Consider the following 21,506-nt stretch of genomic DNA (forward strand, 5'->3'; position numbering starts at 1 on the left):
AAAAGGACAATTGGAACTTTAGTTACAATTTTCATGGGGCCGGGTAAAAAGTAAGCACAGTTGATGAGCTTACAATCTTGGGTCTGATGAGGGTTTTGCCACGCTTCATAATACTTTATACCTGGAAGCTTACAGTGTCATTTTTATATGTTATCTTATACATTTTAATTCCTGCATTTCTCAGATCAGTTTTCTTTTTTTTTTAATTATTTATTTACTTTATCATGCCAACCATGCTTAGGTCATGCACAAATTATAACCAATAATTTCAAGAAGAAAATGGGAAGCGTCCAGGAGCCATGAGGAACCATTAACTTTGATAGATTGGAACTGATAATCAGAAATTCCTAGCAAATTCTTTCTACGCGTTTTTTTTTTCTTCTCCAATCCTTTTTAGTATTTTATTTTACCTCATAAAATTATGCACAACCATTCCTAAATCCTAATTGATCTGTTTTAACTCGTGCTGTCCTAAAAGTTGAGACAAGCTTATTGAATTAAAGCATCCAGTATCAAGAATTTTTGACTGGTTTTAAACACACGAGGATTCTGGAAGGAAAAGTAAGACCATATGCATGTGGCGCATGTACCTGCTGGTGTTCACACAACAACCAGTGTTTAGGGTTAACTTATGGCATTCTACGTATTGGTGGGTGATAATGGGTTGGGAAAGGTGAGCTGAATCTAAAATGAATAATGGATTAAACTCAACATGACAAATTTGGGTTGGGTTAGCTGCTACGTTTCTGGAAAAGTGGGTCAAGGAAGAAAGTTTGGGGGTAGTACCCAAATTAAACCAGATTGGTCCTAGCCAACTAAACCTGGGCATATTGTGTGGCCTTTGATGGATTGGGCCAAGAGTTGAATGTAGAGTATGAAACTCATTATGCAATTCTTCTACACTGACTTGTCAAAGCAAAAATAAGGTGCAGCTTTTGACCGTGTGAAAAGGTGTATATAAGAAGCAAAAGTTGACATGCATTTATGCCTTTTTTTTTTTTTTTTAAATTCAGTTGTCACCTTTTTGGTAGGCAACTCCATGTAACATTAAGCAATCAAAGATTTAAAAAGGTCATTATTAAAAGCCACTTCAATCATAACATACTGATAAAAACAATGCTGCTAATAACAACAAACATGGTAACTAACAACCAACAGCCAATTAATAACAAGCATGGTAACTAAAGTATTAATGCTAATGCTTCAAGAGGGAACAGTGCTGCTAAACTGACAGGCATGGTTGTTACCAACCAGCAGCCAATTAATATATGTCAGTCGTGTGGGAAGCAAGAATGATGATGTTCCGCTCTGGTAAGTAACTAGTTTGCACCTAGTTTCATGGTTTTGCACAGAATCCTGCCCCAATTTAACATAAAATTTATAAGCCCTTTGTTATATACATTTAAAAATACTCGGTTAAAGAAACTCTAGGAACATCTTAGAAAATGTCTTTAAATTCTTATAACAGCCAGATTCTTGGTTAGCTTTCTTCCAAAGTGATCTCTAATGCAATTTCTAAATTACGGTAGTTGGGTTGCATGGATCTTCTTTCTAAGAGCATGTGAGTTTGCACGGCAAGGTCTCAGAAAACACAAATTTGGAGCATATCATCATCCTTATCTAAAGTAATGGCATGAGGGAGCTCCATAGTCCATTTGATTGCTCTAATATGGATGCAAGTATTCCATGTTTTTTCTTGGCTTCAATCGCAAAGGATAAGCAAGGTAACATCAGGACACAAATGATGTCTAAGCTATTTTTTCCCTATAGAAATACACGAAATGTTATACACTAAACTATATGGGGTTGGCTACATGAATCCTGTTTTGGCAATCTGTTCTATTTAAAGCGATATGAATTGTTATCCATTAACTCTAAAACTAAACAAATGAGTTGCATTCCCTGGAAGTTGTACTGCTGGTCTATGGCAAGAAAGAGATGATGCTAAGAGTAATTTACAAAATACTCTTGCATTGTTTGTCTTAGGTCCCTACCTTATTGGAAGTTTCACCATATCACCTTCTGAAACTTGGTCACATAAAAGACTTGAACTTCAAAAATCTCTGTTTTGGGGAATTTATACCGACATATCTGAGCAGATACCAGTGTACCATTACATTATCAGATTTCTGATGCAACTGATTGTCCTCCAGGTGTCCATATTTCAATCATTTTCTCTCAAAAAATGTCTGATCCATTGTTAGATGCATGAGGATGATGCTTGCTGCATATATTGCAAGTTACAACAGAGAATTCAGTAATAATCATCATAAAAAATGAGTGGAAATATAGATTAGAATCTATACACAAGGTATGTTACAAACCCATACTGACATAGTGGGTTACAGGTTTACTGCCAATTGCATTGAATAGATTACACATTTTCATGACAAATAGATTCACTCAATTTGCAGAGCAGAAATACAAACATATATGACTTAACAATGACATGCAATTGACAATGGCTTTTGGAATATGAAGTAAGATATCCTTCTCGAGACATTAATATCAAAGGCACCATATGCAATGGATAAGTATTTCGTGACTATCAAGTAGATACTTGATTTGAGTATTACTTCAGAATGGACCATCTCTCACAGTGCACTCTTCCTGATCTTGAAGTGCAAAGTAGCAAATTTCCTTAAAAAAGCTAAGATAATGGTTATATTAGATACGAGTTATTGATGCCTTATCCTGGATATATGGTTTTACATTTTTAGGTACTAAATAGCAGAAGTTTAGGATTTAAATATATGCCTAACATATTTATAACCCTGCCATTTTTTTGAGGATATTCTATCTGTAATTTGGAAAAGGTTTTAGGGTAGGATAAAATGAGTATCTTTAGGGACTAAAAAAGATGGTTGATGGTAATTGATAATAAGAATAAAGTTTTACAAGGGGGATGGTTAAGAAATGATTTTTGATCTACAAGGAGTTGTTAAATCTTGTCCTTATTAAAAAAGGTAAAAAAATGGGGGGACATTGCTTGGTGCAATGATAAAATCTCATACTAGCAAGTGTGAGAATGCAGGTTAAAGTCTAAGAGTGTCCACTTTGTGCAAAAAATGCCAAAGGTTAGGTCCATATTAAGTCCACCCCGTCCCAAGATGACAGATAGCCAGGACCAACATTGGATAATGCCATTTTATTCAAGAACTTCAGGAGTTCGAGAACAAGACCTCTGATCACTCAAAGGATCAGTAAATTTGAATTCTATTCATTCTCGAGTAGTCATAATCCACAGGCCCCAAGATCCTTCCTAACCTAGCCAATCCCTAACTTAAGTTCTAAATCATCCTTAAACCCTATTCTAGATAACTGGTTCCTTCTTAAAGACACCCTTTAAGTCATTACCCCTACAACTCAGGATTGGAGTAAGTAATCGTACATAACTTACTCCAACACCCTGCACCATCTTTATAATTTCTACATTCAAAATCTCCTAATGTAAAAGTCAACATGTCCGTCGTGGATTTGATTCATTAGCTCTCTAACTTTTTATGGAAATTATAGGTTAAATTTCATTTACAACTTCTAGCTGTTTTAAGCACTAGTGAAGGTGCATGGTGCCAATGGGTATTTTTACTATTTTATCAATAAATAAGAATAAAAGGTTACACTCAGCTAAGGGGAAGGGGCAAAGAAACAAGATGGTCAAAATTTCCCATCCAAGAAGACGGATGATAAATATTCAAAATAAAGACTCCATTTATCAGAGTTTAAAGCATTCTTTATGGAAAGATATTGAAGCATATTTCTATATTTTTCAAGAGAAACTGCAGAGTGCAGTCGTACTCATTTGAATAGGACAAATGCACTACAAAAATATACAGAATCAACAATCAAGGTTGCCCGACTAATAAAGGCCATACCTGGGAAATACACCATATGCAGAGGGCATAATGGTTGCCGCTAATGCCAATAAAGGCTATATTATTTCCCAGTCTTAAACACTATGACTTACTTGGACAGGTGCATACTCAAGCTGTAGCTTGAGCAGGAAAATATTAAACAAATAAATCATTTTTGAGATCAAGGATAAATCATGACATTTTTCATTGTTGAAATAATCTAATGCAGTTATTTAAAATTGAAGGTGTTACATACTATTGATAGAAGGATCGTCCACAAACAGATAAAGAGGTATTAACAGCAACATAACAACAAAATAGTATAACTGAATTGATATGCATAGGGAATATGTGGTTGAGTTTAGCTTAATATTGAATTTACCAGATATTATTATCAGATGAACTTGTCGCAAGTAATGAAGTCTTCAACTCTTCAATATCATCCAATAATTTCTCATTTTCCCAATTTTGATGTTGTATTTCAACTTCCAAGGCTGCATATACCAACATCTTACAATAGAATACATAATTAGAGATGCATTCCTAACAAGATTATCCAATATATTGAGAAAAATATACCTGAGCAGTTTGAGCATTTTGTCAAAAAAAATGGGCATAGTACTGTGCTATAAGAAAATGCTATGACCAGGATTAGTCAAAAAAAAAAAAAGAAGAAAACCTTGATACTGAAGAAAAGAATAATATGACAATGATGACAGGTAATGGATACTCCAATCCACTTCAATGCCACTTCTTGGATATGGTTATAATGATGTCAGATGGATTTTTATGCCACTATATGAATTAAATTCAACACCTAGAATCAAGGTGGTATGGCTTATAGGATCAATAATTTCTAATAATTCCTTCAAAATGTTTCATTTCCATGTCTAATAAATAAAATTGTAAGTTGTAACATTTCCCTAACAAATTTCCAATGTTTGGATATAATTCATAACGTTCTAGGGGAGATTTTTGTAGTGAGAGGAATTCTGTCCATATCCTTTTTTTGTCAATGATTCTGTTAATATCCTTGCGCATCAATGAACATCCTCTCATGTACTCTTCTATTTTTGATATCTAATATAGTTCTCTTACCTTCTCTCGAGAAAAATATAGCACTAATAAACACTGGATAGTTGATGCTTCTAAAACACAGTTTTTCTTCTTTCCTATTATTGCTTATTCTTTTAAACTCCCAATAGTTCTCATATTAGTTGTAACCACCAAAAGGAACTATGCTTTACATGATCTTACTATAAGAAGTTCTGAACATTTTAACTTTGGCCCGATGCAAGTAGCTTAAGAACCGTAGCTCTGTCTCCAATATTAGTCATATGCACCTGTTGACTAGATCTCATAGCTAATATTTTCTTAAACCATATATGGCTATAAAATGAAGCAAGGATAAACAAATTATATGTACTAGAAATTAGTGGAAGCAGACTGATATCATAAAGAAGAAAATTGAGTTAATTACAAACTCCATGCAAGTAAAAATATAAAAAAAAACTTATAACTGATTTGTTTGTTCAAATATGGAAGCATACTGCACGAGAAAAGAAAGTTTCTAGTACCAGAATTAGAATTGTGAAGCTCCTCAAGGGTCACTTCCACAAATGCAGACATTGAATTTCTCAAAGCATTAACTTTCATACTCAAATTGTAATTTTCATTTTCCAAAACCTCTTTCTGTGACAACAGTTTCCATAATTCATCATCTTCTCCCTTGGTAATGTCCCCTTGGAACTTTCTGCATAGAATAATAAATGCTTCCCTAGACAAAAATAATGCAACTTAATTAATAACAAACAGCATATGCTTCAAAGGTTTATTACATAAATGGATTTAAATCATTAAACTCAATTATCATCATAACTAATTTTAATGAAATCTGATTTTGAACTTATATCTAAGCCTTTTAGGGTATTTGTTATAGGTTAGAAACCTTGCCTGGTGCAATGGTAAAATCCCGGGCTGACAAGTGTGAGAATGTGGGATAATATCTGAGAGAAGCTACTTTATGCAAAAAATGCTGGAGGTTTGGTTTGTATCTGGTCCACCCTTCTCAAGACCCCAGATTAGGTAATGGTCTTATCTCATTAGGGTATTTGTATTGGTAAACTATATTAGTTGACAAAATATTAGAATTAGACCTGAATCTCTAATATTTATATTATGTTATAAATTGTTTTTATGGGTATCAAAATGAAGGCATGTTGGTTAACAAACATCCATATCCACAAATAATATATTTCTATATGGATAAGTAGAAATAGGTTATATGTGCATGCATGAAAAAAAGCAAAAAATAAATAAATTAAATGAAACTTGTAGTTTAAGTCTTATGCAGAACAATCATTTTGTTCAGGAAAGGCATTTTCATTTTTTCACATGTTTTTTCTTAAGAATTTGAAGAGAAGGGTCTATATTTCTACCAAAAAAAAAAAAAAGAATAAATAAAAATACGAGAGAAGGGTCTACTATAGCATAGAGACTAAAGTCCTGAATCTTGATTCCAATCAAGGAGAAAAGAATGTAGCTTTCAACTGATCAAAAAAAGAGGAAGTTTCTTTGACTTTGACATCTGACACCCTCACAAAGTGTTCTAGAAAGAATCAAGAAAAGAATATAAACACAGAATCTGAAATAGAAGTGAATACGGGAATGAAGTATAGGAGTGTTATCATCCAACAATAGATTAGAACAAACATGCAATACAAACCCAGTTGCCCACATCAAATCCAATAAGTCAAAAGAAAAAAAAAATGAAAAGATGGAAGAAGGCTATGAATGTTCAAAAGGGCATCAGAGATTGAAATGGATGCTTCCTTAATATCTTTATTCATGGTCTAGACTATATCTGCTCGAGATCATCAGACAAAATATTATTTGGATTTCTAAGTAGTCTTCAAAGCCAACCACCAAAGACAGTAATATTATTTTCCGAAGGCTGCCAATGTTCAGGCTTACTTTCTTCTTGATGTTGGGTCATGAATTTCTGCAAGTCTGTTCTGAATACAAGGCCATATTGATGAAGTCCCTCTTGACATAAATTTAAATAAGAATCCTATCAAGAATTTACCCAACCTTATCCATGTATTTAACTAGCAAATATAAGTGTTGAATAAAAGAAAATTGTACTTAATACCTGTTTTCATTTCTAGAATCATGCTTTCTCATCAAATATCTTATACCTGAAAATTCCTGATTTACATTATAAAGGTGAAGCAGACAGTATGAATGGTAAGATACTGGGAGGAATGGAGTGAGAATGGATCCCATCAACTTATAATTGGATTAATTATCCCTTCATGTTGTAGGTTGGGGTTAGTGTGGTTAAAATTTACCATAAGAAAATATTTGAGATGAAAATATATCGAGTCAGTTAAAGTTGATACTTAGTTTCAGTTGCTTTTTCTAGGATATGCATTCAATTGAGCTTTCCACAGTTAATGAATCAACCAAATTTATCAAGGTCCTCTTTGGTTGGGGCTCTTCACTACTTGGAGTGTTAACTTGGTCCTTTCAGTAGTATAGATTTTGAAGGTCTCGTGCATGTTTTATGAAGTCCTCATCATTTCACTCCAAAGAGACTGTTAAAGTAACTCACAACATTATTCATTGCCAAATCGTGCATTTGACCTTGCTCACTACAAGTTTCTTTTGAAGCAGTGAGAATTTCACAAGGGACAATCATTTTAAACTGTACATCTGTATATGGACCCCCTTCATCCAGATCATATTATGGAGCACCCCTAATATAGGATTAAATGGGTTTCACATTTGTAATTTCATATTCACAGGTCTATATGGAAGTTTCAAGGAATACCATTTGTCAGTCACTCGCTTTATCACCTCCTCCCTTTTCATTCTCAAATAACTCAGTTCCTTCTCCAAGTGTTCCAAAGAGGTTCTTGCAACAGCTGATACCAAGAAAGGCTCAATAAGATGACTAAGAAAGGTAGAACAATGATCTAATGTTGAAAAACAATTTGGAGATATCAATAGAAAATGATCCCTTGGCATTAATAAGTACCTGCACTTGCCTTTAAGGACAAACAACATTGATGTCAAAGATAAAATATACAGGTAGTTCTGAAGCCAAAAGGAGCATAGAAGCAAGAAAAGGAACTGCAGAAGAAGAAACCAAGTTTCTTCATATTCTTGAATCAGTGGCAATGTCATAATTTCTGGGTGATTTAGATTTTGGTATCTTTGAGCTTTGGCAATGCTATTTTTCAGTTAGTTGGTGTCTCAGGAGTTTTAGAATTTTGAACACTTGAAGATGTAATCATGTCATTTTTTTTTTCCAACTTATCTGTCGGGGGTCAAAACTTCTTAGTTTTGTGTGACTTTAGTGTCATTAGATGGACTATTGAGTTATCCATCCAATAAGACCCATATTTTGTAAATCTTACATGTTTTTAGGGAGTTATAGACATTTTAGTAATAGGTTATCAGCCAACAACAAGATCTGAATTTTTCTATTTTTTAATCTATCTTGGAGTTGTTTTGTTTTGTTTAACTGTAGTAGAATTAGTCAATTAGTAATGGGTTATTAGATTTGCCTTAGGAGTTACAGTCCTTATGTTAGGAGGTGTTCCACAACATGGCTAGTTTTGTTTTTGAAAACAAAAAAACTGCCACATCAGCAAAATTGTATTGTTTTGCTGACATGGCAGTTGGTTTTGTTTTCAAAAACAAAATGAACCATGTCCTCGAACACCCCCTCATGTCCCAAAGGTTACTTATAGGTCTGTTTTGGTCCTAAAGCAATTAAGAGTTTCATTTGGATAGTGTTTTAAACTCCAACATCAGCATGGTCCTAGGCATGCTGCACATTAAAATGGAACTTCAATTATTTCCATGCTAGAGCATTATGTACCTCTCTACCAAAGTACCAACTACCAAGTAAGCGTGGATCAAGAAATGGATATAACGTAGAATTCCTTAGTAAAAGGATGGATATAACAGAGAATTCCTTAGCACCATATTTTTCTAGATCATACATTACCACTTCCTTACTAAAGTATAATTAACACTAATTCCTGAAGGAAATTACCGGACACTTGGATCAATTCGCTCATCTCAAACTCCGCAGCAAATATCATCTTCGTCAACCCCGATTCTCTCGTGGCAATCTCGTTCTCGATTTCATCACATTTCACAATTTCAGATTCTATCTCTCTTGTCGTCTGAATATTCGCCTCAATCTCTTCGTTTACCTGGTTGCGATAGAGAAAAAAAAAAAAAAAAAAACGAATAGAAGTAACAGATGCAAATAGTTGGAAGTAAATTTTCTTGAAACATTCGAACACCGTAACAAGGCAAATCAGACGCTAATCAAAAGCAAGCATCGTTCATCAATTAATGAAAACATTGAAGCTGGATATTTGATTTGAAAACCGTAATCCTTTGACAAGCCCTAGTAGAGAATGTACTTGGTCTAGCATGTCCTTGAAGGCCGATACTTGACAGAGAATATCTCCCGAATCCTCCATTCTGACCAACTCTTCACATAAACATTCCCCGCGCTTTTTTGCACTGTTATATGTTTTTTCAAGCACTCACACTCGATGCCCGTTTGGGATTGGCTTCAGCTTTGACTGATCTGCTTTCACTGAGCCGCTTTGAAGTACTTCAGCTTGATTGAGCTGCTTTCACTGAAGCCGCTATTACTCGAGAAGAAGAATTTCAATTACATCAGACTCATGCTTACCGTATTGATCATTGACGTTTATGATTGAAATCTCACAATTAAAAACAGCAATTTGTATTGATCAAAATGTTTGATGCAGACTAAAAATTTGTATTAATCAGGTAAAAACAATAATGGTCCGGTGTTTTAAAAAGCGTGAAAGGCATTCGCCTGAAGCGTGCAACAGCCATATGTCTCTTATGCTTTTTTTTATGAGGCGTGCTAGAGGCGTACGACTCTTGCGCCTCAAGCTTCTTTAAACAAAATACAGAGCCAAAAAGCCACAAACAAAGCCCTCTAACTTCTTGTACAGGACTTGTTTTCAGACCCATGCCAAGCCATCTAGAAATATCTGAAACTGCAATAGAGATTTTGTCCACAAATTACATACAGAAATTTTCTGGAAGATTTATGCTTGTAGGATTTCAACTGTTCAAAACCCTTAAATCAATTTTGGATCTTGTTTACCTCGCATTTTTTTTTCTTGTTAATCCTTGTACAAAAATTTGATGTTTGCTATACAACATTTGATACTTGTAAGGATAAAAATAGCTGCAAATTCTTGTCTTAGAGAGCTCAGTCAATCTATATACACCAAGCTCAGATAACAAACCTTCCTCATTCAACTAAATTGGCCAATTACAATGCTAAACAATTTACAAAAAGTATATCTTCTTCATTCCTCTCTAGGAATCCACCTGCTCCACCATAGGCTTTTTCTACGTCGGTTGAGCTGATCCATGCTCTCATTTAGTGTTTTTACAATCTTTCTCTGTAGACGAAGAGCTGAAGCCAGGGCATTCCGTTGGGCACTTGCCTTCTTCTTTGGTTCCACTTCCTGCAAGAAAGGAAAAGGAAAAGGTGAACACTGATACTCTTGGCAATTCTTTTGATGGGTAGAACTTTAGATTATCATTCAGATACAGACTCTGAGCTCCTGCAGCTGAGATTCAGTGAAGCCACCATCCTTCTTTGTCCCAGATTTTGCCATAAGGTTGATTACCCACTTGGCTGCTTCACTATAATCCTGCTGAGTGGCACGAAACAACTGTAGCCTCAAGTTCTGCATGAAGGATAAGGCCAACAGACCTTCCCTATCAAAATATGGATGAGCTAAAGCAGCTTTGGCACTTGTTCTCTGCCGTGCTTTATACCGAACCATTGATGTTAGAAGTTCCCACCCTATCCCACCATCTAAATCCAGTAACTCAAATCCTCTTCGGAGTTCTGATCCAGCGCGAGGCTCTACAGTTTTCCTCCATTCAGCCAAGTCATATCCACATCTTTTCAGTTGCCGATTAAATTGTATAAGGCTACTGTCAGTGCGCAATGATGGGAATGCCTAAAAGAACCATAAATATGTTGAATGAGAATAAACAAAAGAAAATCCCATAATGACTTGGGACTAGAGGATTAGTAAAATATATAGTCACTGAACTTGATATATAAGAATACATCTTAGGAAAATGACATGATAGCTTTTTTTTTAATCAATGGTTTAATGTAGCGTCTCATTTATCCCCTTGAAGAAAGGATTGAAGACCAACTCTCTGAACATCTAAATGATAGGGGTGTTATTGACTTAGACAGTTAATTCCAATGAGCATAGGTTCTGCCACATCTATTAGAAGTTCATTACAACCTGAGCTTATTCTAAGTGTTTCCCTTCAAATTATATTGTGCTCCTCAAGATCAATTACAGTCGTCCTAGATGGGACATGACCTGGCTAAAATGTTGGTGTTGAGAACAGTGCCTTTAATTCCAACGCATGTATGTGGGTCTCTTTTAGGTAGTTCCTATTTGGAAACCAGTATCACTTTCTTATTGGGTTTTCACGTGGTATAAGGGTCTTTTCACATCTATAAATATTTGTTTTCAGGTTATTTTTCAGTAAATGATTTTGGTCTTCCATGAGAGACCTTTTGGAATGCAAGATTTTTTTTGGGTTCTCTACCAGTTTTCTCTGGTTATGGGCTTTGGGGTTCTACATAACTGGGTCCTCTACCAGCTTTCTTGGCTTTTTGGTATAAGGATCCTCATGGGTAGGGGTGCAAGATCCAAAGTCTGATCCTATATTATCGGATTCGGATAGCCTCATTTCAGATCTTCGGGTCGAATCGAATCGGATAATAGGATCCTATCAGAAATTGGATCGAATTCGGATCATTCCCTATCCGATCCAATATATATGTTATTTATTTATTTATATAAATATAACACACACACACACATACATATGCTATTTATTTATTTATAAATATATTATTTATACTGCATTTTTGTAAAATTGTTATATTATTTTTTTATAAAAAAAACATGTATATATATGATCAAAATAGTTTGAAAAGATACTTTATTTTTTTTTTTGTTTCTCTTTATTTAAATTGTTATATTTTATTTTTCTTTTAATAATTTATTAAATTAAAAAAAATCAAATCGGATCGGATTAGATCCGAAGATCCGATGCCTCATCGGATTCGAATTCAAATCCATGTTTTTGAGATCCGATCTGCAATTAATAGTGTCGGATCAGATTCGGATATCCCTGATTTGAATCCAATCCAATTGGTTTACATCCCTACTAATGAGGAATTTTCAGTAGGGTGTTTCTCTTGAGAAGAACATTGTTTCAAGGAGCGAATGCCATTTCTGAAAAGAGATTTTCTCTTTGCTCTTTTGAGTTTGGTCTCATTGTAATCTTGTTTTGATTATTTGTAGATTTATTTTGATCAATTTTCAGACATGGACATATACATCCTGCCGAACCATGTAAATCTTGTGTTTTTGTGTGGTTGGTTATTTGTCTACTACTTTCTGTATTTTATTATTGTGGTGCCATCATTCCCATTATTGTCTTTGTGCACAACATTTGGCCCTATCTTAAGTGTCCTTCGAATTTTAAGAACTGTAACTAGGAATCGTGAGATGGGAAACAGATGAGGGAAATGACAGTGGTGTATAATATTTGAAAGCTCCAGAATAATCCAAGTGATCATTACTCTAATATGGTAAATAAACAAGCAGCCGTATAAAATATCCAAGGAATCATATGTTGCTTACCATTTGCAGGAATATGAGCCCAGCACTGTAGATATCAAACCTATCAGGTAAATTCATCTGTTGAAGAACGATACCATCACAACCACAGAAAATGGATTTTACCCTCTGAAACTAAGTTCAAGTAAAGGACAACCAAGTAGGAAAAGTCTCTATGGATATAGGACCTGCCACAGGACTGGGGACAAAGCAGTTGCCACAGGAGCTGAGGGAGCTGATGGAGTTTGTGTACTCATGATGTATTGCTCTGGTGCTGCATACCTGAACAAGAAAAGGACTACAGAAAATAAAAACACCATATAATGAAGAAAGCAGCGTTATGTCCTAAGGGTGAAATTTTGTAGTACAAAACTAATTTCAGGTGCATAGACTAGTGAAATGACATAAGCAACACATGCTGTCAGATCTGAATAATGTAGTGCAAACAACCTGAATTTGAGGTATTAGAAGGAAAAGAAGAGAACTCAGGGATATGGTGTAAAACAAAGAAATGACCAGTAGAATACAAGATGCTAGTGAATGACAAGTTACTCCCAACCATAGTGGCAACTAAATTCTATATTTAATTATTCTAAAATCAAATAGCAAAGTCCATTCCTTCTTTCAGACATTGAGTTTTGAGATTTCTGCAATCAAATTGTATATCCCTGCTAGAAACCAGTGAAATACCTAGAATCTTGTTCCTACCTGTTTAATTTAAATTCAAATTTAAACTAAATCTAGATAAGGCCTTTATTTATCTAATAAAAAATGAATAATAAATTCTAACTAAAATAGATAAGAGTGAAGCCTACATCATTTAATTAATTTTTTTGGAATGACAATAGAGATTAATTTGGATTGTAATTAATATAACAGTTCAGTTCTGCAATTACCTTGGGTCTAACAGAAACTCTTTTGGAATGTAGTTAATTCCCACTCGTAAATCAGCTGCAGCACCAAGGTCAATGATCTTAAATGTGCGAGACCCTGTTCAAGCTTAAAATGGAGGAGGGTATTTAGTTAACCTGAAACAGAAGAGTTGCAAAAGTTTACTAACAAAAATGTTTATTCTTGCCTTCAGAGAAAATAATATTCTGGGGCTTGATGTCTCTGTGAACAATCCCCGTTGAATGGAGTCCATCTAGAGCAAATAAAAGCTGTCTTAAGACTGTTTGAATGATTTTGTTTTCCCTCTCCAATCCCTTTGGCAAATCCTGGACCTCACCCAGAATCATTGCTTCGACCTGACATGGTTTATAACTAATACAGATTACCCATTGCCGGAAATGGAACTCAGCATGCAGCACTAACAAAAGGAGTGTGTTGTGCATCCATCTTTATTAGAAGTTTGAAACATAATAATATTTCATACAAATCATCATCATCCATGCTTTATCCCAACTATATTTCATACTAACAATGATATAATAAAATTATTAAACAAGTACGGTTAACGGCAAAATCAACATTTACTGTCGTACTGTAAGTTCCAAAAAGATGAAAAAGATAGGGCAAATTTAGTAAAATTACAGGCTCAACATTTCAACGTAGGAACATCTTAAGTTCACATTTAATGTTATCAAATGATCATTAATAGTAATATTCTCTGGAAATGTATAGCATGATTAGGCCTTAACCTTATACTTTTCATAACTGCAAGGAAAATTATCTAGTGCATACTGTTCATGGAGACAAGCAATTTCATTCTTCAATATTTGGTGCAACAACAAATTCAATGAACACTCAATTGATATTTAAACATAACCATGTTTAGAATACATGCACCTATGCTAGTCCTTCAGAAGTAGGGATGGCAATTTCTACCCTACCCGGTGGGTACCCGCCCCAACAGGGAGGTTTTTTTATCAATGACAGAAACTCATATTATTAATAAAAACCATGATTACAAACTCCGGGGAGAGAAAAAATGACTAAACTCTCCCCAAGAGAACAGGAAAAAGTTACAAATTAGCCCAAAACGATTGATCCCTTCCCACCCCCTGCTTTGCCAATGTATCTGCAAAGGCATTTGCAGTTCTCTTCACCCAATGAAACTGAACTTCCAACCCCCTGGACAACCACTTAACTTTCCTCCTCTCATTGGCATATTTCTAGAGTCCACTGTACTTCCCTAACCAGCTTAAAACCATCTTTGAGTCTCCTTTGACAACTAGCTTTTGAATATTCAGCTCCTTTGCCTTCCATAATCCTTCCATTATAGCATACATCTCAGCTCTAAGAGAGTCGCCAACCCCAATGGGACCTGAGTACATTGTGAACCTTCCCATTTTCATCTTTGAAGACACCTCTAACTCCAGAAGGTCCTGGATTGCCCTCACTACTACCATCAAAGTTTAATTTTATAAAACCAGAAGCTGGTGGTGACCAATGAGGACATGCAGTTGAATTAGCTGGTTCAGAATTTCCCACCTCCTTTCAACTGTTAAGCAGCATACCAATGGAGACATTAGCAAACAGATACAAGGATTTTAACCATTGTACCCCCCTAACTGTTATAACTTCAATGGTATCTTCTTTCTTCCATTCCTTTTCAGAAAAGATCCTTGAATTCCTTTCCTCCCATAGAGTCCAACATATGACAGCTTTCACACATCTCCACATGATTTTACCACCCCTTTTATTCGGCCACCTAAAGAAAGAAGTAGCAAACAATACTTGTATACTTGGAGGAGGGGTCCACCTGTAACCAAATGAAGCCATAAACCACTCCCAAATATCAGAACCAAATGGGCAAGAAATTAATAAGTTATAGGGGCTTTTACCATTAGCCTTGCACAGGATGCACCAGTTTGGAGACAAGCACTAATTAGGCCTTTTCCTTTGGAGTAGTAGGTCACAAGTGTTGCATCTTTCCAAGAAGGCTTCCCAACAAAAAGCTCCAATCCTTGGAGGGATCGGTTTACCCCATACTTCTTTTACTGGGAAAGTTTGGTCAATGCTATTGGCAGGTGCATCAAAGACTTAAAGAAAGAAGCAAAAAAAAAAAAAAAAAAAGAAAAATCTAGAGGGAGATAAGGTCCAAATTCTACCATCCCCTTTTGAAGGGTCCGATACCACCCCATTCAAAATCTGGATTAGATCCAAAACATTCCCAAGTTCTGAATCCCTAATGCCTCTTCTAAGACCCAAATCCCAATCAAACCCAAAGTTTGACTCAAAAGGGACCAAAAAATTAGACACAAGTTTCCCTTTATACTGGGAGAGAGAAAATAAAGAGGGAAATTGATCTTTCAAAGGCACACCTCCAACCCAAAGATGCTCCTAGAACTTCACCTAGTTCCCAAAACAAAGACCATACCTGATGTTCCAAGGAGAAGCACTTATAGTCCTTGCCAAAACCCGAGTCCCAACCATCATCTGCCTGCCCAAGAATACTTAGTATTACCTTAACCCACAACTTATCCCTATCCCCTACTAGCCTCCACAACCATTTTCCCAGGAGTGCTTCATTTCTCTTCCGAATGTTACCTAATCCCAAACCTCTTTCAGCCATGCTCCTTATTTTCCATTTCGCCATATGGTCTTTGGGGTGGGGACGGGTTTTGGGATTTTACAATCCGTATGGGTACGGATACGTTATTAGACTAAACCGACCCTCCCCAACCCACATATTGTTGGAAGGCATATGAACTTATGTACTAGGTGTTGAATGTAAAAATATTTTGAATGTTATGTGAATTAATTAATAGTTTATGTGTTTCAAATATTTAATCAAATAATTGGAAATTTTGATGTTTGTTCATGCTAATTTACTTGTTATTTCTCATACATAACAAGAAATAATAGGAAATTAGATGTAGGTTCTAGACCCAACCTGCCAATCCGATCCACCCCACCCTCAAATGTGGGGAGGGTAGGGTTGGGGAGGTTTTGCATTTTCATGTGCGGGGAGGGTTTGGATTCTGAAAATCCAACCCACTATGGGTTTTGGGGAGGGTACGGCTGTACGGATTGAGAAGTCTAGGGAGATAGGTAGAGTCTAGAATTTACAAAACCCTCCCCAAACCCACTCCATTGCCATCCCTATCCAGAAGAACACTTTACATGGTCTAAGTGAACCTGGAACATGTCCATCCATGCTCATTGTGACTCACATTTCCATATTCTGAGGAGTGTCTGGAAGAAACATAAAAGATCTCTTTGTGGTTTATTAAATGATAGCATTCAATTCCTGTGGATTGCAATAACTTGTAAGATATCATCTATATTGAAGCCACGGGATGAAGACATATTAGAGTCTACCATTTCTACATTTTGTCTTGTTCAATACATCCAATGACTTGGTCCTACTCCTCAACTCTTCAGTTAGATGTTAAAACCTAGAAGAAGCAATAATTGAAAGAACAAAAGAAACTTTTGTGGAATTTTCTCATTTATTCCCCCTACAGTGGGAGGACCTAGCATTAAGTTTACAGATTGTTTCCATTTCTCTTTTCTTGATTTATAATAGGTACCTAGTGGTTTGCACTTTGCAGACAGTGAGGAGCACTTTGAGTGAATTAAAGCTTGAACTATGGAATAAACCCAGCAGTAAAGCTGCCAAGGGAAGGAGAAATTTCAAATGAAGGTATATGAATGACAGAAGCTGGATAACCAACACCATTGTCAGCCCTACATTTTTACCACAACCAAACCTGTGAATTGGTTGGCCATGATATTTTCATTGGGTAATAGTTCAAATTTTATTCCAAGTAACTACTCATTCCCCCAATCCCCAGTAAGGAAAACCCTGAATGCATGAACAGATTAATTTCTATTTGCAACAGACAGGACGACATAACTTTCGAGCTCAACAAATGAATTCTACAGTGGAGTTATCACTAGAACTATTCCATTGACAATCTTGTGGAAGCTAAAAAATGGAAATACCAACATTGTAAGGGAAATCTTTACTCAGCATCAGGTCAGCAAGAGTAGCCTCCCCTTCAAACCTCCATATGAGCCAGTACTCCCCTTTTTTTCTGGAAGAATTCTGAACCAAAAGTCAAGAAAGTAGAATTAAGAACAAATAATGCGAAAGAATGAACAGAATCTCTCTCATATTGGCAAAAAAAAAAAAAATGGATAATATCAGAATGCTGAAACACCTCAAGAAAGCCGTATACAAAATCCGCACAGCTACTAGCACAAGCCCTTCGGACCCTCTCATTCATCCAAATCTCCACTGCGCCATATTCACTAGCCTTCTTTAACACTAGATCACTTTCCTATTTTGGCAACCACCAAAACCCATAAATTTTAGACTATCCATTTCCCAATTCAGTCCAAAGGAGATGACTTGGATGCCTTAATTAATGTAAAATTAACTAAAATTCAAAATTATCACTTCCTAAACAGCAATTAATTGAAGTACACCAAGCATGCAGACCTAGACGAGCAGGAATGACAAATTAGTACCTTAGAACCAGGCTTCTTTGCCAGTGAAACTCTATAAACCACCCCGAAAGAACCTTCACCCAATTTCTTCCCCAGAACAAAGTCATCCTGCCAAAATCCAATATCCGAAAATTCAAAACCAAAAATGCATATCAACCGGAGATGATCGAAGCATAAAAAAGAAGAGATGATCGGAAAAAGCGAACCTTTCTATAAGTAGGCCTGAAGAGTCGCTCTACAAAAGCAAGAACAAACATATCCCAAAAACCAGGAGCCACACCAGGGGTAGCCCAGAGATAGGAGATAGCACCCAGGGCTAAAACAACTCCAGGGGCTGTAATGGTGAGACCGTTGGACTTGGGAAGGGTGCTCCGATAGATAATGTCACCACACTCCATGACAGTGCATGGAAGACCAACGCCGACGCCGACGAATAGGTGGTGAACGAGATCCAATACATCACCTCCGGCACGTACCACGGAGACGGTCTTCTTTCCTGCGACGAATTTAGTTGAGATTCTGATTTCGAGCTTTCTTCCGATAAACGGAGATGAGGAGACAGTTGGGGTCTTGGATTTCAAGCGGGAGCGAAGACCAATCGTCACTCCAACTCCTGTAACTGTAGCCATTTCCGTGTAGGCACTAGAGTCTAGACTAACGGCTCTACGACACTCAGTTCATATGGATTATGGATATTCAGTACCTTGGCTTTGTAACGAGATTCTATGATTTTATTTTTCAGTTTTCCATTTATAGTGAGATCTGAGACCTGAAGGTCTGAAACCATTTGTGTGGAGGTGGGAGCTTGGCTGGATTGGTGAGCGATACAGACCACAGGTTACACGTAACTGAAACTTGAAGGCCTGAAGCAATTGAAGGTCTGTCTGAATCTCTCTCGTCCTTACTTTGGACCGGCTTGGATTGTTAGTACAAGCTAACGAACCGGGCCTGGTTAATACGCTTTCTGGGCATTGGATAAGCCGATGAGATCTAGCCATCTTGGGCATCGGGGGATTCGGGGCGGCTAGACTGAGAAATGGATGCCAATGTCATTGGGTTGGCTTTGCGCCTGTCAGGGATTTGGACCAATTTGGAGAAGACCTAACCAGATGAGCTGGAGATGAAATCTTGCACACCAGTTGGCAGAATTCACATCTGCGCCCCATTCAGGGTGCCACACAAACGCCCCACAGCACATTCTAACCGTGCATTGAAAACATCTTCCAAAGACAAGCATGGGAGATATTCTCGATGCACGCTGAGATGTGTTGTGAGGCGTTTGTGGAGCACTCTTTGTGGGGCACAGATTTTAACTCAGTTGGGAGTGAACACGTCAGTGTTCTGTACATGTGGGCCATAACTCACACTTTTTTTTTTGTTTTTGTTTTACTCCACCTCAGAATTCTGATCTGAACTACATATCTATAATGAATCAAAATTATAAATACCTTCACCTATAACACTTATACCCCCTGCGGACTGCGGTATAGTCGAGCTAGAATTTCTGGAGTAAACTGAACAGTAAAAACCCTTTTTGTTTATTGAACACTAACATATTCAATGCCCATTTAGGAGTGCTTTTGGCATTCTCGGCTAGATCCCGTATGAAAATGTCAGAAATTGTGTTTAGTGAAAATCCATAAAACTAATCACTGTGTTTCAGATTTTCAGTCAGTAGAAAATGCAGTTGAAATGGGAAGCTACTCCATGTATAGTTTTTCTGGAATATGGCTGAATCGCTGCACCTTGCCTCCAACCTAAAAGTCCATCCCAAACAAGCTCTCGGTCTTGATAGGTTGCTCAGTCTGGGTCAAGAGAAAAGATTAGTTAAACATGATGGTTGTTCAGTAAGCTGCGTAATCAATGATAATTTTTCCTATCAGTAATAAAATACATGAAACCCACATCTCATTGCTCATGAATTTATTATTGACGTGGAATGTTATCTTTAATTCCACAGCCCACTGTTCAGACACCGTGTTCAGCTAATCCGAATTATGATGGCATTTTCTCAATTGTGGGTTTGGTATTTAGAATATAATTTGAAGTTTGAATAAGCATTGTGCAAATGGTATCCATAATAAATTGGATTGAATATAGATTCACCTTAATCTAATCTGTTATAATTCAATGCAGCAGTTGTTTTCAACCCGTTATTGGTCTAACCAGTCAGACCGGTGGTCATGTTACAATTCTGATTTGGGTCAACCTTTAACCCATTTTATTACAAAACTGTTTAACACGTTTAATGGAATACCAGTTTTTTTTTAAAACAATTTATAATTTATAATGATGACATCACGGGGTTGGCCCGTTAAACTGGATGGTTGAACCAACTATCCATAAATCCAAATAAAAAACGATTCAACCTCTAAAACTGCGGCAATGATAACACCACTGGGTTGGTTTCATACAGTGTTGAGTGTTGGCATGGAAAAACACCAAATCACCGCCGTCTGTGGGAATCGAACCGACGACCACATGGTTAAAAGCCATGCTCTCTAACGGCTGAGCTAAGACGGCATGCATTTAAGAATAAAGGTTCCTACATACAAGTTAATTTGAAGCTACTTTATCCAAAACATACAATAACCAACTACTTTTTGTTCATTTTATCAACAAATTAAAATAATTTCATACGGGTCGGTTTATTGGGTTTTCCCCAACCGACCCGACTTGGTCGGGTTAACTGAGGTGGAAACCGAAACCGATCCACTGGTAGACAAAACTGACCTGGTCGGTTTGAGTCGGGTTGGGTCGGTTTGGATCGGTTTCGGTTTTGTTCCTGTACAAAAAGGACAGAGAAGCCTAGAACTAGAAGGAAATTTATTTGAGAATATGGGAGAGTTTGGAGAGCAAAGTTCAAAAATCAAATGATGTCTTGAGTTGATGACTTGAGGGGGGCAGACCAAGTTAAAGAACAGAAGAGAAGACAAAAGTTATCAATAAAATAGAAATTCAAACTGTTTTATAAAAAGAATGCTGAAATATTTATATTTCAAGAAACTTTCTAAATTCTAATATAGATAAAAAAATGACACCTAATTCTAATTGTAATTGTCTAATGGGTTGCCTATTTGGTGTAAAAGACTATAGAAACTAGGATAGATACAATTTAAGTAAAAAATGACACCTAATTCTAATAAAAGACAAAAGTTATCAATAAAAGTTATTAATAAAATAAAAAGTCAAACTGTTTTATAGAAAGAAGGCTGAAATATTTATATTTCAAGAAACTTTCTAAATTCTTATATAGGTAAAAAATGACACCTAATTCTAATTGTAATTGCCTAATGGGTTGCCTATTTGGTGTAAAAGACTATAGAAACTAGGATAGATACAATTTAGTTAAGTAGGAACTAGAAGACTAGTTAAGTAGGAACTACCGAACTAAAAGACTAATTGGTTCGGGTCGGGTTGGTTTCGGTTTTCTTGTAACCGACACAATATATCGGTTTATGAATTTGCCCAACCCGAAACCGACCAGTGCTGATGAAAACCCGACCGACTCGGG

General features: G+C 36.3%; 2 protein-coding genes and 1 non-coding gene across 6 annotated transcripts; all 3 read right to left on the reverse strand.

The window, feature by feature from the left end:
* Positions 1-999: 999 nt before the first annotated feature.
* LOC104603041 (uncharacterized) lies at positions 1,000-9,811 on the reverse strand. 3 transcript variants are annotated; one of them, XM_088903904.1, is made up of 6 exons: positions 9,299-9,811; positions 8,920-9,082; positions 7,687-7,780; positions 5,541-5,631; positions 4,237-4,364; positions 1,000-2,224 (listed from the first exon to the last, which is right to left on the reverse strand). In XM_088903904.1, exons 1-6 carry the CDS (start codon positions 9,356-9,358, stop codon positions 2,179-2,181), a joined length of 582 nt encoding a protein of 193 aa, XP_088760030.1. In that variant the 5' UTR covers positions 9,359-9,811; the 3' UTR covers positions 1,000-2,178. The 3 variants fall into 3 exon arrangements, 2 of the variants coding, with proteins under 2 accessions (XP_088760030.1, XP_010265258.1); XR_016085708.1 differs by having other exon boundaries at positions 1,004-2,224; positions 5,432-5,631; XM_010266956.3 differs by having other exon boundaries at positions 1,011-2,224; positions 4,237-4,348; positions 5,432-5,631.
* Positions 9,812-9,951: 140 nt separating this feature from the next.
* LOC104603040 (serine/threonine-protein kinase STN7, chloroplastic-like) lies at positions 9,952-18,829 on the reverse strand. 2 transcript variants are annotated; one of them, XM_010266953.3, is made up of 10 exons: positions 18,199-18,829; positions 18,014-18,100; positions 17,704-17,823; positions 17,490-17,588; positions 13,671-13,839; positions 13,489-13,582; positions 12,781-12,874; positions 12,617-12,673; positions 10,484-10,897; positions 9,952-10,393 (listed from the first exon to the last, which is right to left on the reverse strand). In XM_010266953.3, the coding sequence occupies exons 1-10, from the start codon at positions 18,619-18,621 to the stop codon at positions 10,232-10,234; spliced, it is 1,719 nt and encodes a 572-aa protein (XP_010265255.1). In that variant the 5' UTR covers positions 18,622-18,829; the 3' UTR covers positions 9,952-10,231. The 2 variants fall into 2 exon arrangements, with proteins under 2 accessions (XP_010265255.1, XP_088760029.1); XM_088903903.1 differs by lacking the exon at positions 17,704-17,823.
* Positions 18,830-20,442: 1,613 nt separating this feature from the next.
* TRNAK-UUU (transfer RNA lysine (anticodon UUU)) lies at positions 20,443-20,515 on the reverse strand. Its single transcript has one exon. It is a non-coding gene; the product is annotated as a tRNA-Lys (tRNA).
* Positions 20,516-21,506: the final 991 nt, after the last annotated feature.

Source organism: Nelumbo nucifera, chromosome 4, assembly GCF_055504915.1.
Source record: "Nelumbo nucifera cultivar China Antique chromosome 4, China Antique-T2T, whole genome shotgun sequence".
NCBI classification, from domain to species: domain Eukaryota; kingdom Viridiplantae; phylum Streptophyta; class Magnoliopsida; order Proteales; family Nelumbonaceae; genus Nelumbo; species Nelumbo nucifera.